Source organism: Brachypodium distachyon, chromosome 1 (assembly GCF_000005505.3).
Source record: "Brachypodium distachyon strain Bd21 chromosome 1, Brachypodium_distachyon_v3.0, whole genome shotgun sequence".
Lineage (NCBI taxonomy): Eukaryota > Viridiplantae > Streptophyta > Magnoliopsida > Poales > Poaceae > Brachypodium > Brachypodium distachyon.
In genome coordinates, this window is record NC_016131.3 from 11,994,628 (window position 1) to 12,008,872 (window position 14,245).

The 14,245-nt window shown below is 41.1% G+C and overlaps 2 protein-coding genes across 2 annotated transcripts; one reads left to right on the forward strand and one right to left on the reverse strand.

Moving 5' to 3' along the window:
• Positions 1-2,628: 2,628 nt before the first annotated feature.
• On the reverse strand, positions 2,629-6,740 carry LOC100837047. The gene is made up of 3 exons (XM_003562256.4): positions 6,438-6,740; positions 3,145-3,221; positions 2,629-2,919 (listed from the first exon to the last, which is right to left on the reverse strand). Exons 1-2 carry the CDS (start codon positions 6,611-6,613, stop codon positions 3,146-3,148), a joined length of 252 nt encoding a protein of 83 aa, XP_003562304.1. The 5' UTR covers positions 6,614-6,740; the 3' UTR covers positions 2,629-2,919; position 3,145.
• Positions 6,741-6,950: 210 nt separating this feature from the next.
• On the forward strand, positions 6,951-13,552 carry LOC100844124 (transcription initiation factor TFIID subunit 8). The gene is made up of 3 exons (XM_003559643.4): positions 6,951-8,415; positions 12,567-12,708; positions 12,806-13,552. Exon 1 carries the CDS (start codon positions 7,242-7,244, stop codon positions 8,319-8,321), a length of 1,080 nt encoding a protein of 359 aa, XP_003559691.1. The 5' UTR covers positions 6,951-7,241; the 3' UTR covers positions 8,322-8,415; positions 12,567-12,708; positions 12,806-13,552.
• Positions 13,553-14,245: the final 693 nt, after the last annotated feature.

Here is a 14,245-nt window from a genome sequence, read left to right on the forward strand (position 1 = left end):
TGCAGCAATGAAAGCTCGTGGAAGACGAAGAATGACTGTGGGTGAAAAGTGATGGGTTGGTGGAAAGAGCAGCAGTAAAAAAAAAATGTTGGTATTTATAGTGTGTGGGGTAAAGATGCATGTCCTCCACGTGTTGTTCTCATGGTGACAAATGGCACACACCATAAGACAAATGGCAAAAACCAAGTGACAAATGGCAAGCATGCAGCTAGGCCCACCTAAGGGTTCTTAGCCGCTAAGAAAAGTCCAAGGGCTGAAATGTAAAACTAAAAGGACTTCTTTGTAATTTTCGAAATATTTGTTTGTAATAAAGGACTTTGTATTATTTTTGTGATATATGGTGTTAGAAATATGTAATTTGAGTTTTAGAAAACGAGGGTTTCACAAAGATGTCTTGATCCTTTTTTGTAAAGACGGTGAAAAAAGTATTTGCAGTTTCTAATATACGAAGCATTGTGTGCAAATAAAACACAAAATCAAAGGTCTGAGAATATGCTAGAATACGACGTGCTTAAGATTTATTCTCACTCTTGCCCTCTTTCTCAACGCATTTTTGAGCGGAAACAATTATTGAAACAATTTCACTAGATGTGAGAGGTTCTGTAGTGTGAACCCCAACTTGTATTATTAGCTCTTTCAAGAGTTTGATCTTCATTTAAACATAAGCCAGTGCTAATCCATTTGCTGCCTATGGTTTGTTTTACCTCATCTCGATGTTTATCTGCAATCATATCTTTTCTTTTGCAACAAGCTCCAACCACATTGAATAGAAGGGCGATCATGTCGAAAAATTATGCAATGTCTTCATGTTTCTTTGCTACCGTCACAATATATTTATTCTTTGCTAGTGATCGAGCAAAACAGTGGACATAATATGCTGACCTATTCTCTTGCATAATCTTCGCTTTCAAGCCATTGACCTCGCCAGTCATGCTGCTTGCCTCGTCATAGCATTGGCCTCTAGCCTACTTTATGCTTAATCGAATATGTTTCCTTAATTTTTTTTGAAGAGCGGCCTTTAGACATACTACTAATGTTTCCTTCACATGTGCAACTGTATAACCTCTCGGTGATAAATCCATGCTTACTAAGATATCAATACAGCCTCGTCGATCAACAAGATTTTAAATTTATCTATGCAAAAGAACAACAAACTCATTACTCATTAGACCGTAGCTTGTAAGAAATAAAATAGACAAATAGACATAGGATTTAACGACGATGTTAACTTTGCAAAATAATTACTAATTTGCTTTCGAATATTACCACATATCCAAGGACAATTTTCAAAGCATTCCTAACTGCCCTTAATATAGCATCATTTCGATGTGCCAAAGTACATTTACCAACTCTCAAAGATTTTCCTTACGTTTTGACCTTTTATTCATCATGGTCTCAAAAAGCTTAGCCTTGACACAACAAGTATCTAACCAAAGCAATTGAAATATTAAGCCGAATTTGATTTCTGCGTTTTTGTAAGATCGATTTGCTTGAGCAATCTGGATTGATTGGTGCTGATTCATCAAAGCTTCACATCTTTTTTACTTCTACATTAAGAAATATGTTGACATTTCATTTATCCACATGAGTATCTAGTATGCATTTCTTCATTTCTTATTCCAACAGTTCCAACCTTTAGTTGCAAATGCATCATTCTCAGCTTGTCCTTCATTGCAATATCTAAAAAGGTAGCAGCACAAACAAAAGGCCATCCCTATGCACCTTGTCACTATACTCGGCCATATTTCTTAAACCATTTTGAATAACTCTTCGTTGGTCACCTCCAATGTCCAATGTGTCTCATGTTGTTTCTTAGGATTTCTGGTGTACTCTAAATTCTCTTCTGATCAACCGGATCAAAAGGAGGCTCATTGAAATCAATCTCTCTCTGAATAGAATGCTTGAAATATGTAAACAAGTGGCTTTTGGATTACACTAAACCGGTATGCCTTCACCCTTAAGTTCTCATTTAATATATGTGTGTGGTATGATATTTCGGTTGCTTATGATGTCTTTGAGTCCTATACTGCTAAGGTCTTGTTGTGAGACGGTTTCCGGTAGTATGATACTATAGCTAGTTCATGCCCATCCTAAGCGAATCCATTGGCAAAATTTCCTGGCCCCCGCTCCTATGTACATTGAGCTTCGACGCTTGAATGTCTTAAATGTGGTGAAGAATAAGAAGAAATTTGTTGAGTTTCTGTTGAATATTTGTATGAGTCCTGTTCTGTTTAGACTTAATCAAAAAATGTGGATAATATAATATAAGATTAGTGTTGAAGTCGGATGCTTTGTACCCTTGGTCTTCCTATATCTTTTACCTCTCCCCATCCCCTCTGTTCTCTCGCTGCTAAAGTAGAAAAGGAGAGAATTGCATATTTTCCATCTAAATTTTGCCCATATGCTCAAATGCCACTCAAAATTTCCCGATTCAAATATACCACTCAAAATTTGCATTTGGTACAAATATACCGCTACAGTGAGTTAACCGTTAGTTGACCGAGGGATTCGTACCATGCATATTATATTTGCCCTCTACCCTGATGCAAAAAGGCTATTGTTGGCAAAGGTTGTGGAATGTGCCACTAGCCAACCAGGGAGGTACTCCAAATACTATGGGCATAGGCATAGTGCAAAAATAAATTACGTTTTATCTCATCACATATGTCCTTTTGAAAATAGGTGAACAACTCAATAACTCAAGAAATGCAATAGTATGAGTTGGTATAGAGGCCACACTGACAGCAGATCAACACAACCAGTTCAACTTTAAGAATGAAGTTTTCAATACTATGCAAGAAAATAGAGAGAAAGAAAACTACCCACGAAACCAGACTGATCCAAACATTCTTCGACCATACTCAACTGCTAGATAGAAAGCTGATCCAACTGTGGTCCAAGCGGTTAAAAGATATGGAACTGCAATGCAGAAGAGACAAACACTGGATAAGGTAAAACACGACGAAATGAACCATGCTAGTCATCATCTAAGTTTGTCCCAGTTACTGCAAAGTAGCCGTCAGGCAGTGAAATGCATAGCGAGTTACTACATGACAGGAGCCAGAATGCACATCAGGTTTAAGTTACTATTTAGATAAAATTGTGTCTCCATTTCAATTAAAGCTGATTTAACCAAGAGCTCACCTTAAGCTTGTTGCTGCTTCTTGTCGAGAATTTTTTTCCAGCGCTTCTGATCAAGCATCATTGTCATGTCTTGCCAGCTGAGATGAATGGTATCATATGGAAAACAAATATGTCAATCGACTTGAATTGCATTGGGAAAAGGAACCAACTTTACAACGGAAGTAGTGAAGATGGTTTGTCATATGCTAATTGCTGATCATACGATTATATTGCACAGTTATAAAGGATTTATAAAATATCAGTCCACTGATACAAACAATGAGAATAGCCCTTTTATGCCACTAGTTTTGTTGCCACTCCCAAGCCATCCCAACCTAACTACAAGCTCAAGCTTAGACCATCTTAGGAAATATAAGTTGAATGTCAGATAGGCATCACATGCTCAATTGAATGACATAGAACGCGTGAGCTTTATCCATAGACAGTCGACATAACATTTTAAAAGGCATATTTCTTGAAGAGAACGGTGGTATAGTGGATATACCGTAAACATAGTGGATTGGACATCTCTAGAAAAATTGAGAATTTAAGATTACTCAATTTAACAACCAATTGGTAGCTCAACAAGCAAGACAGTAGCTATGTATAGTGGAGGTTGTCGGTTCAAACCACATCAACAGCCCTATATGTAAAAGGAAGTTGTTACCTTAGAAAACTTGAATGTACACAATTCAGAACTGAAGCGTGCCATCAACACATGGATAACCCGTAATTCTATCTATAGACAATCATTTGCTAGTCAAGACATACATGGCGCAATCCTTACTTCGATGTTTTCCTGGGATTGAGACTTTGCCAACTCAGCAGTTCAGTCCCACTAATTGACCCATCACCTTAAATTATGCACCAATTTCATCTGCAGGCTGTTCATCTGTTCAACTGAACTCCTAATTTAAATGAGACTTCCAGCAGGACCTAAGCTCAATGCCATTAAATCTTGGTTGATATTTATGGGCATATGAGCCATATTAGTGATGATGTGCAGCAATTGGGTTAATGATCCAAGGAGTACTAGGTCTGAGGCACAGCATCTGTTTTAAGCTTTATAAGCTGCACATACCCAATGTTGGCATTGGCATGCAAGTTTAGTATAATTAAAAAAATTGAGGTGCACACTCCCCAATGCGATGCAAGTGACGACGGTGAAAAATGTGACCAAAATCTACACATTATCGAGAGGTAAAAAGTTTACCAAATATTTCTGTCTCAAGTAAATACAAGTATACAACTACGATGGCATGCAATTAAATATGGTGAAATGTCAACCGAAAGGGTAAAAAAATCATGCAAGCAATACATGGGTAGAAAGAAACTTAGCCTTGTAAATTTCCGTACAAATAATATGATCATTTGCATGAAAAGAATTCACAATTCACAAAATGGATTTCTATGTAACAAGTTAACTGCATTAAACCACACGTGCAATAGAAAAATATTTTAGGGGGGACAACCTTGGCTCATGCACCCTAGGCCCTAGATCCTATTATTTTTTATTTATTAGATGCCTACTGGCCTAAACAGGCATATCGATTATGGGATGATGGGAGGGAGTTAGTCACATGTTATGTGCTTGCAAAGAATCTTTGGCAAAACAAACTTCACATATCCTCAGATGTGATGAACGATGGATACACTAGGTTAGGTCAAGCAGAAGATTACTGATCGAGAGTCTGCAGATGCATCTCAAGAAGGCCCTTGAATGAACCTCAACTTCCATATAACACCATGTCATAGTGTTTTTTCAGTTTGCACCAGACTGAAGAAAAACACCATGTTTGCAAGCTTTAAACTGAAGGATGTCCCAACCAGTCATATATTTAAAAGAAACCGGATGAACACAGAAAAATGGTATCAATGTATGAAACAATTACAATGAGAAGTCGATAAAGTAATCTCCAGTTATAAGTTATGAACTTCCATATCCATGTGCATGGAGCCAAACAAGACATGAGAACATCAGTGACCAACAAGAGGAAGGGAGAAGTTTGCCAATATCAGCCAGCAGGCGCCAAAACAGCAAAATAACACAACATGAACACAAGGAAAAATTTGCATTTTGATCCTGAAATACTATGGACATGCATGCATATAAATTTCACAAAACTTATTGTATATCAGTATTCGTGTTTTGAAAATAAATAACCAACTTCACTTCAAAATGCAATACAAGACATGTGGGCAAGTCAAAACCGATATCTTTTGCATCTGAGACTTTGTTTGATCAACACGAAGTATATACTAGTTGGCAAAACATCAAGATATCAATTAGAGCATTGGAGGCAATGCTAAGGCAAAAACATATCATAGTAACATGTGCACGAAGGGCAGGTAAATAGAAGATAAAGATATCAAGAATTAATTTTCCTAGAAAACTAACTAAGATGAAACCAACCAGGGGAGTAGCAACCAGTGGCTTTTTAACCTGAGGCACCCTGTGGACCTAAGCTGTAATGCGGGTGGGCAGCATGCGCGCTCCCACTGCTAGCCAATCGACTGACGCACTCATAAGGAAGTTAATGTTAAGGGATGTCAACTGTTTTTAAATCAGGGAGAAATGTTTCGCCATGGAGAAACGCTCATGGTCTAATCCATCGCAAAGCAGATCCAATGGAGATATGATATATCTCTTGGTCCAATTATACAAGGAAGACAGTTATAGAGCACCGGGTGCTCATGATGAGTCAGCGGCATACAATATTCACAATTCATATAACCTTTGCACACATGTATTGATCGACTAAACCAGTACTCGAAGAACAAAGTTAACAAATTGGAAACTAAGAGCACAATACAATACATCAACCTGAGTATATATGCATAATGTGTTCCGAACATCATACATACGATACAAAGGGAATTCCTGTAATTAGTACTTTATCTACTCCCTCTGTTCCTAAATATAAGATGTTTTATCTTTGTCCTAAGTCAAAATTCTTAAAGTTTGACCAAGTTTATAGAAAAATATACCAACATCTACAATATCAAATAATTACACTCTGAAGATATATATCATGACGGATTTAATTCTTCTATGAAGATACGGAGCATATATGATGCCGGTTTTGATAAAACTAAATTAGAGTTGTAGATGTTGGTAGATTTTTCTATAAACTTAGTTTGACTTAGGGAAAAATCTAGAACATCATATAAGTATTTAGGAACGGAGATTGTATTAAATAGGTAGACTGCAATTCAATATATATAGATGCCGATCAACCGCGAGAACATCAGAATCCATATAAACCTAAACGTAAGCTGGAGTCAGGAGTTGGTGATAGGGTAAAAAGATTTACCTATGGGGAAGGGACTTGAGATTGGAGGCGAGGTTGGAGGCGTGGTGGTGAACGCATGCAGCGGCGCCGAGGGCGAAGGCGCCGGTCCAGGTGGTGATGAGCCGCTGCGGGTCGGAGTGCGGCACCGCAGGGTCGCCCCTGTACGCCCGCGCCCAGTAGTCGTCGAATTCGCCCATCCCTTGAACCTTCTGGTCTTCTCTTCGTCGGCGGCGAGGTGAGGGGGGAGGAAGAGATAGATAGGGCCTTCGAGGAGGGAGCCGAGATTTTTTGAGGGGATGGATAGATGTGCAAGTCAAGGAAGAAATGGTTTGTGAACGTGGTCTACGGGATGCTTTTTTTTTCGAGAATTGGTCTCCGGGATGCTACTACCCTCTCCTCTTTTCCTCTGGGCCGGAACCCACCTATCTCTAAATGAGCGGGCCCATGGCGTTTACAATCTCCCCTCTCCTCTTTTCCTCTGGGCCGGAGCCCACCTATCTCTATTTTTTTCCTTTTCTTTTCTTCACCCCTCCTCCTTGTGGTCCAGCTCGCTGCGGAGCGCCCCAGACCCCTCGGCCCTCGCTCGTCTTCCTCCTCGCGCACGACTGGATTCCAGTAGCGCAAGCGCCGCCGCCGCCTCCCGTTGATTCCCCCTTCGATTCTATCGCTCCGACCGTTTCTCCTCCCACCACCCCACGAATTGATCCTGCCCTGTATCTCCCCGTTTCATCTCCGCTAATTCGTAACCGAGGCAAAAAAATCAAGGTAGGGCGGACGCCCTAGCTTGCCCTACTGGGTCCTCCGCCCGTGCCGCGGGCCACAAGCATGAGCAAAGGCGGTGGAGGTGGGAGCTGGAGAATGAACGGAGGCGAATTCGGGCGGGCGGTGGCGAGGGCGGCCGTGGCACAGATGCTGCAGGCAGCGGGCTTCACCTGTGCGCACCGCTCGGCGGTGGACGCGCTCGTCGACGTCCTCCTACGCTACATATGCCACCTCGGTAGCGCTGCTACTTTCCACGCCAACCTTGCCGGCCGCGCCATCCCCAACGAGTGCGATGTGGTACAGTTCCTCGAGGTATCGGGCGCCGCGTACCAGGGCTTCGCGGGGGCCTCCTCTGCCTCAAGCCGCTGCCTCGTCAACTCTGATGTCATCAGGGATATCATTATGTTTGCTGGCGCGGCTGATGACAAACCCTTCATGAGGCAGCTGCCCAGATTTCCGACACAGCACACGCTGCCGCAGTCGTCTTTGAGTTTCGCGGCGTTGGGTAGGGAGAGTGGGATGAAGCATGTACCGGAGTGGCTCCCAGCCTTTCCGGATCCTCGCACGTATTTGAGGACCGAGGTGTTGAGCGAGAAGGTTAACGAGGCCACGGTGGACGAGGTGCAGCAGCTGCGCCAGCAGATGAAGGCTGAGAAGTCGCTGCTCAGCTTGCAACAGCGTCTGGCACTAGCAGGTGCTGATGGGTTCCGACCTACAGCGGTGGAGGATGGTGCTGGAAAGGGGAAGGAACTAGATGTAGTTGGGATCAAGAGCAATCCATTTCTTGACTCAGCATTCCCTTATGGGGAGAAGAAGGTGTCAGAGGTAGCCGTGCCAAATGTGGGGAATAAACTCTCTGTCCTAGAGGCCTTTGCACCTGCATTTGCGGAATCAGAAGGTGAAAAACTTGATGAGGCAAGGCACAAGGATCAAGCTCGATGTCAGAAGAGGATACTTCCAAAGGAGAGGCCACCGGTGTACTTTAGGATGGGGATTAATAGGAAGTCAATTGTGATGACATTGAATTCGAGAGCCTTGGAGGACCGTGAAGGTCCCTTTTTCCTGAAGGATGATCGAAAGCGGAGGGCACGGCTGATACTAGCGGAAGCAATGGACAACCCACAGGAACATACTCAACTGTAGTATTCTTCCTACATGTGTCAAGTCATGGGGAATTGGGGACAACACTAAGGACCTTTGAGGTTCATGATGGAGCAGGACATGCTGATATCTTGAGGTTTGTTATTGTTGCACGCAACCATATCTGGCAGCTTTACCTGCTTACTCTTACATATTAATTTAATTACTTAGCTGAAAACGAGCATAATCAAACAAGAATACCTGTCTTCGTTGGGGGTGGGGGGGGGGGGGGTCAAATAAGTATATTCAGTTTGTTGCCATTGGCACACTATTAGATTTAAAATCGCATGCATCATACAGTGAGACAATATGAAATGTGATATTACTAGGATAAAATTAGGTTAGGTACACTCCAAGATGCACATTTAGAGAAATACAAGCACACCCAAATTTCAAATGACATGCCCAAAGAGCAAAAGTTCTAGAAATTAAAGTACCCATGGAATATTCTGTTAAAACATTTTCAAATGACACAAACATGGCTCTACCCTAACTCTGGCTGCCCCTCACAGTTCCGAACATGATCGGGTGATCTCCACTCTGGTGCCCCTAGAGATGAATTCACGTCAGCTCCTTCACAGTTCACACCCACCCATTCCTTCTCCTGTTGCATGAGCTCACAGTCATCTCCATCGTAGTGGGAAAAGAAGATGCAGTGTTGGGCAGGTCCTAAGGCACTGCCTGAACTGAGCTGCCACTCCCATATATGTACGACCATTCAGGGTGTGCAAAACTGAACCGAACCTGAAAAACCGAAAAAATAAACCGAACCATTTTTCCGGTTCTGGTTACGGTTAGTGAAATAGCTAACCGTTAGTCTTTCGGTTAATTCGATTAGAAACCGAAATAATTCGGTTAAATCGAAAGTCGCGTTTCAATATACTTTGCTCTTTTTGTTTGGGCCAAACGATGCATTTTGGCGCCAACTTAGAGCTCAGCATACCAACTATGGAACGCCAAAGACCAGCTTCTTTTATAGGCTCGGAGGACTATCCTTTCCACTTAGTTGACTGAGGTGGTACTAAAGACCAACGTCGTCTTTTCCGTGCCCCCATCAATCTCCCTGGCGTTTGCTGCTGAGCAGTACTCAGGCTTGCTGGATCTGGCCGGCCCACTAAGCAATACATATACCAATCAGCCCAAGGCCTCAAGCGCCCAAGCACAAGTTGGATCGTTTTCTCTTTTTCTCCATTCCATCGAGTCTTACGGCAACTCTCCGGAGAACCTGGTTCATAGCCTTGGCTGAATGGCCCAGCTCGGCTTCTCGTAGGTAACAGAATCAAACGCTTGGTTATTTTATTGGTCTTCCAGAGAACGTGCATGCACAATTTGTAAGTAACCTACCATTTGCAAGTGTACAACATCTCATTCTGTCATTTGTGAGCTAATTAATACTCTTCACATTATACATTAAAAATGAAATATATGACAAAACATTATGTGTTCCTCAAAAAATCGCGTCAACTTTGGTTAATTTGGTTATAACCTAAACTGAACCGAAAATGATTGGTTAATGGTTATAACCGAAACCGTACTGTATTTTTATACAAAAACGTATAAACCGAAGTATAAAAACCGTATTAATTGAACCGAAAACTGAATGCACACCCTGAACGACCATGCTGGTCACGGTGCCACACTTTGCCTGAAATCCCAGTCGATTTGCTTCTTATGCGCGTCCCTTGATTGTCATGTACCCTTTGGGGAACATAAGCAAACCAAATCATCTAGCTGGTGATTTGGAAGGAAAGGGAAGGCCGAGGCTGCTGATCACGATGCCACACTTCTTTTGCCTGACATCCCAATCAATTTGCTTCTGCTGTGCGTCTCTTGATTGACATGTACCCTTTGGGAAACATAACCAAATCAAATCATCTAGCTGGTGTTTTCGAAGGAAAGGGAATGCCGAGGCTGCCACTGATTAACTGCACAGTTGTTAGATGGTGCTACCATGACCATCGCTAATGCCTGGACTTCAAAAACATCCACTCCTGACATTCAAAATACTCTGGGGCAAGTGTGTCTTTACCCACACATGTGCTATGTTAAAAAACTCTTTTTTATGTCATTTTGATGCCTTGTACATTTGAGATGTTATCTCTCTAACATCTGAATACACACATCTTGCAGTGTTACTGACATGATTTTCTTGTTTAATGTACATTTGACAAATTCTGTGTCTGACACTATCTTGATCTGCCACTCTCTAGATGCAATTAGCAGGATTTCTGATAACAGTACCCAAATCTTCAATGTTAGCAGGATTCCTCATACTGATATGCAAATAACTGGCATAGTGGTATTTTTAGTCCAGTACTAATCTATAAATGCAGGTATATATCTTTGTAAAAGGCAGCAGTGCAGTGGTGCCTCTGCTATAACTGGATTACTGGATATACCTTCTTCTTGCCAAGGCCACATTCCAGAGGCCCAGGACGAATTCAAAATGTTGGGCCTATAGGATGCAGTTGAACATTAAAAAAACATCACATATATAGCATTAATCATTATGGAAGAAGATAAATGTTGAACTATACATCGATAATGTAACATCTTGTTAGCAAATGAGATCCAAATACACCATGGGTGTACCTATACCATATAGGGTACGGATTCAATCTTAATTGTAAACATAGGATGATGCAAGTTCTAGGGTGTTCATGCCATCATTTTTCCGCGTTTAAGCTTCCATCAGGTTGCTCTTTAGCATTATGAACATCTAATTCCTTGTGATTCTCAGCAATGGCATTCCTGATAATTCAAAGCAAATCTATGTCTTATTTTTTTCCTTACTGTTAGATAAATGCCCTGTAGGCTACATTCTTACAGCATTATAATATGTGTCAAGAAAGCACCAAGAAGTTGAAAAGACCTGAACAGTTAAATTAAATCAGCAGAAAACCAAATTATCCAAGCATGCTGCTATGGTCCTCGACTCCACTCCTCGTCTTCAGCTCCTCAGAGAAGCACCTCCACATGCATTGTATGAAGTTAGTGAAAACACGCAAACTACTCTGCTTCCTGCACCATGACCCAGCAGCCCATCTTTGTTGGCTTGTTGCAAACTGCAGTTTGGAGCTTTGGGCTGCTTCCTATTCGCTGTGAAGTACTTATAAGAGGCAAAAAATGAAGAAACCTATTTGGGAGATAAAGAAATTATGGCTAAAATTGAATTAATTTCATAACAGCAATATCTATTTATCAGCAACGTGTTTGGGGTGTTCGGTCCAATGGGGAAGGAGAGAAGAAGGGCAGCTCATGGCATGGTTCAGCAAAATGATCAAAGGAGCAAGGGGGAAGAACCACATGGTGTAGATCCATATTGTACTTCCTAATTACATGGTTGCCCTTCTTGCCCTGGCCTAGGGCTGGCTGGCCCTACTTGCTAATAAAGCCCTAACTGGTAGCATCTCTAGACCTGAATCCCTGTGATCGTAGTTGCCACCCATGGAATAGGTTGAACTCACATGTGTATCTGTTGGTAAGGATTCTTGGTTCTACTTTCCAGACCTAGGCATGTTTTCTGTCTTCTGCTATTTAGGGATGTAAACGGCGGCCACTTATTGTCCACTTGCTGCCGTGTATGCTTAGAACTGTAGAATCAAGCTGATGAGAGAAATTGAACAGCTTACGGAAAGCAATATACGGGCCTGGGGGGCAACGTTCGGAGCCGTTTTACATCCCTATCTGCTATATATACATGATACAAGTATATAACTTTTCCCATAACATCTTGCTTTCTGCCTAAGGAAGATTCCTATGTGTGGAAATAGGGTTCTTAGTCTTCTGACTAGGTGGGATTCGAATGTGGTAGTGATCAAATGTTCTGTTTCTTATCTTACATAAATACTTTGCATGTGAAATTGATTTGTTTGGCATGAGATGAGAGAGAATGGTTGCAAGCTTTAGTGTGAATATTGATGTGAAAAATGTAAATTTGATAGGTTTGGAAATAAATTCTAACTTATGCTTAATAGTTTATAGCTAGATTTCGATAAATCTAATTAGGAGCTATCAACATTCTGGTATACAAAAAGGTGAATGCAAATTTATCAAAATAGGGGTATCTCATGGACACTTTCATTGATAAAAGTAGAACATATATTATTTCAAGAGGAGCATACTAATACTATGAAATATCTTCTTTCCCTCCTTGCAAAATATGATGGATTAGCTACTAAATATGCATGCTCCCTTCCTTGGTTGTGATTATATTTGTCATTTAATGAACATTGTTGATTTCTGCAGCCATCTATTGCTATAATCTGCCATGCGGCCTTCATCCTGTTGGAAGTCACCTGCTTGATTGAGCAGTGGCACCATGCTTGTAGTCCAGGTTTCCCTCGGTGATCTGTGAGAAGGAGCATCCCGCCAAGAGATCGAGGGCGAGGTGTGTATCATGATATTATTTTTTTACGAGAGGTGTGTCAGATTTTGTTTAGATTTGTTTGTAGAGGTTAAAGCTGAGACCAACTATACTTATGCAGATACAAGGAGCTGATAGTGCACTGCATGTATAGATTGCATTATCTAACGGAATCTGCCAGCAGGTCATGAGTTGTGATGTACTCCCTCTGTCCCATATTAAGTGACTTTCTATTACATGTATCTAGACGCATTTTAGACATAGATACATCCATATTTGTGGAAATTTGAGTCACTTAATATGTGACGGAGGGAGTACCATGATTAACTCAATCTGTAGTTCTACATGAAAAGAATTGCCTTCTATGAGCACAACCTGGTGACTGAGTAAATTGGTAACATATTTTTCATGGAAAAGTAGTAGGGCGTCTTGAGGCCTTGAGGGGATCCCGAAAATTAGAGACCATAGAAGAGTGTGTTGGGTTCTTGGGTAAAGTTGAAGGGAAGATGTCCAGAACTCTGGTTTATGACAAGTACAAAACTGACGACTCAGATGAGCTTTGCTGCTGATCAAAACGTTTCTCACTTGTGGAGAGGGTGACGCTAATCAAAACGTTTCTCACTTGTGGAGAGGGTGATGCTGATCTGAAGACTGAAGGGTGGTAGTTGGGAAATGCATTTTGGGAAGATTTATGGTTGGGAAATTTAAATGCTTGCGCTGCTGATATTAGGGATGGTGATCAAGTTAATTTTAGTTTCTTGGAAGTTTCCTGAAACTCTATAGATTGATTTGACACTGGAACTTTGACATACGAAGATGACGCTCACATTTGACGACACGTGAAAATACGGTTTACCCTTCTCATCTTTGTATGCCATTGCCAATTTTACTATTTCTTGCCCCAAGGATTCATATTCTTGTTGGATTCCAGGAGAATGGCTAGGCACTATGTCCATGCGTTTCTGTGGAACAGAGTAGAAAACGCTATATGCTGGATCTTTCTACCGTTAATGTCAGATCTGAATATCCATATTGGCTTTCATCCAACCGTTTGTACCAGAACTAAGATGTCATGTAAGCAAAGCCGTAGTAGTAAAAATGAAATATAACCCAAAGTTTTAAACTTGTAAAACTCTCGTGCCTTGGTCTTTCTCTTCTAGTCTTTCTCTTCTAATACAAAACGACATAAATTTTGACTGGGGTTCAAGAAAAAAAAAACTAATCACAACGAATATTCAAACCTGTAGAACTTATGTTCCTTTGCAAGAAAAATTACTGCATACTGCCTCTGTTTCAAAATATAAGACGTCTTATATTGAAGTTTGTTCTGTTTCAAGAAGAGATTACTGCATACCATCTCTGTTTCAAAATATAAGATGGTATGGGCTAGCAACTTAGCAACCCCGGCCTCCCCTGATGCATGTAGTCATAAGTTTGTTGCAAATGTTGTCAAAGAAAAAAGAGATTAAGAAAAGGCAAGATAAACAAAGTAAACACATGAAAAACGCTTGATGAGAACATAGAAATGATGTCGTTGGGGTGGTTTTATCATATCTTGTTT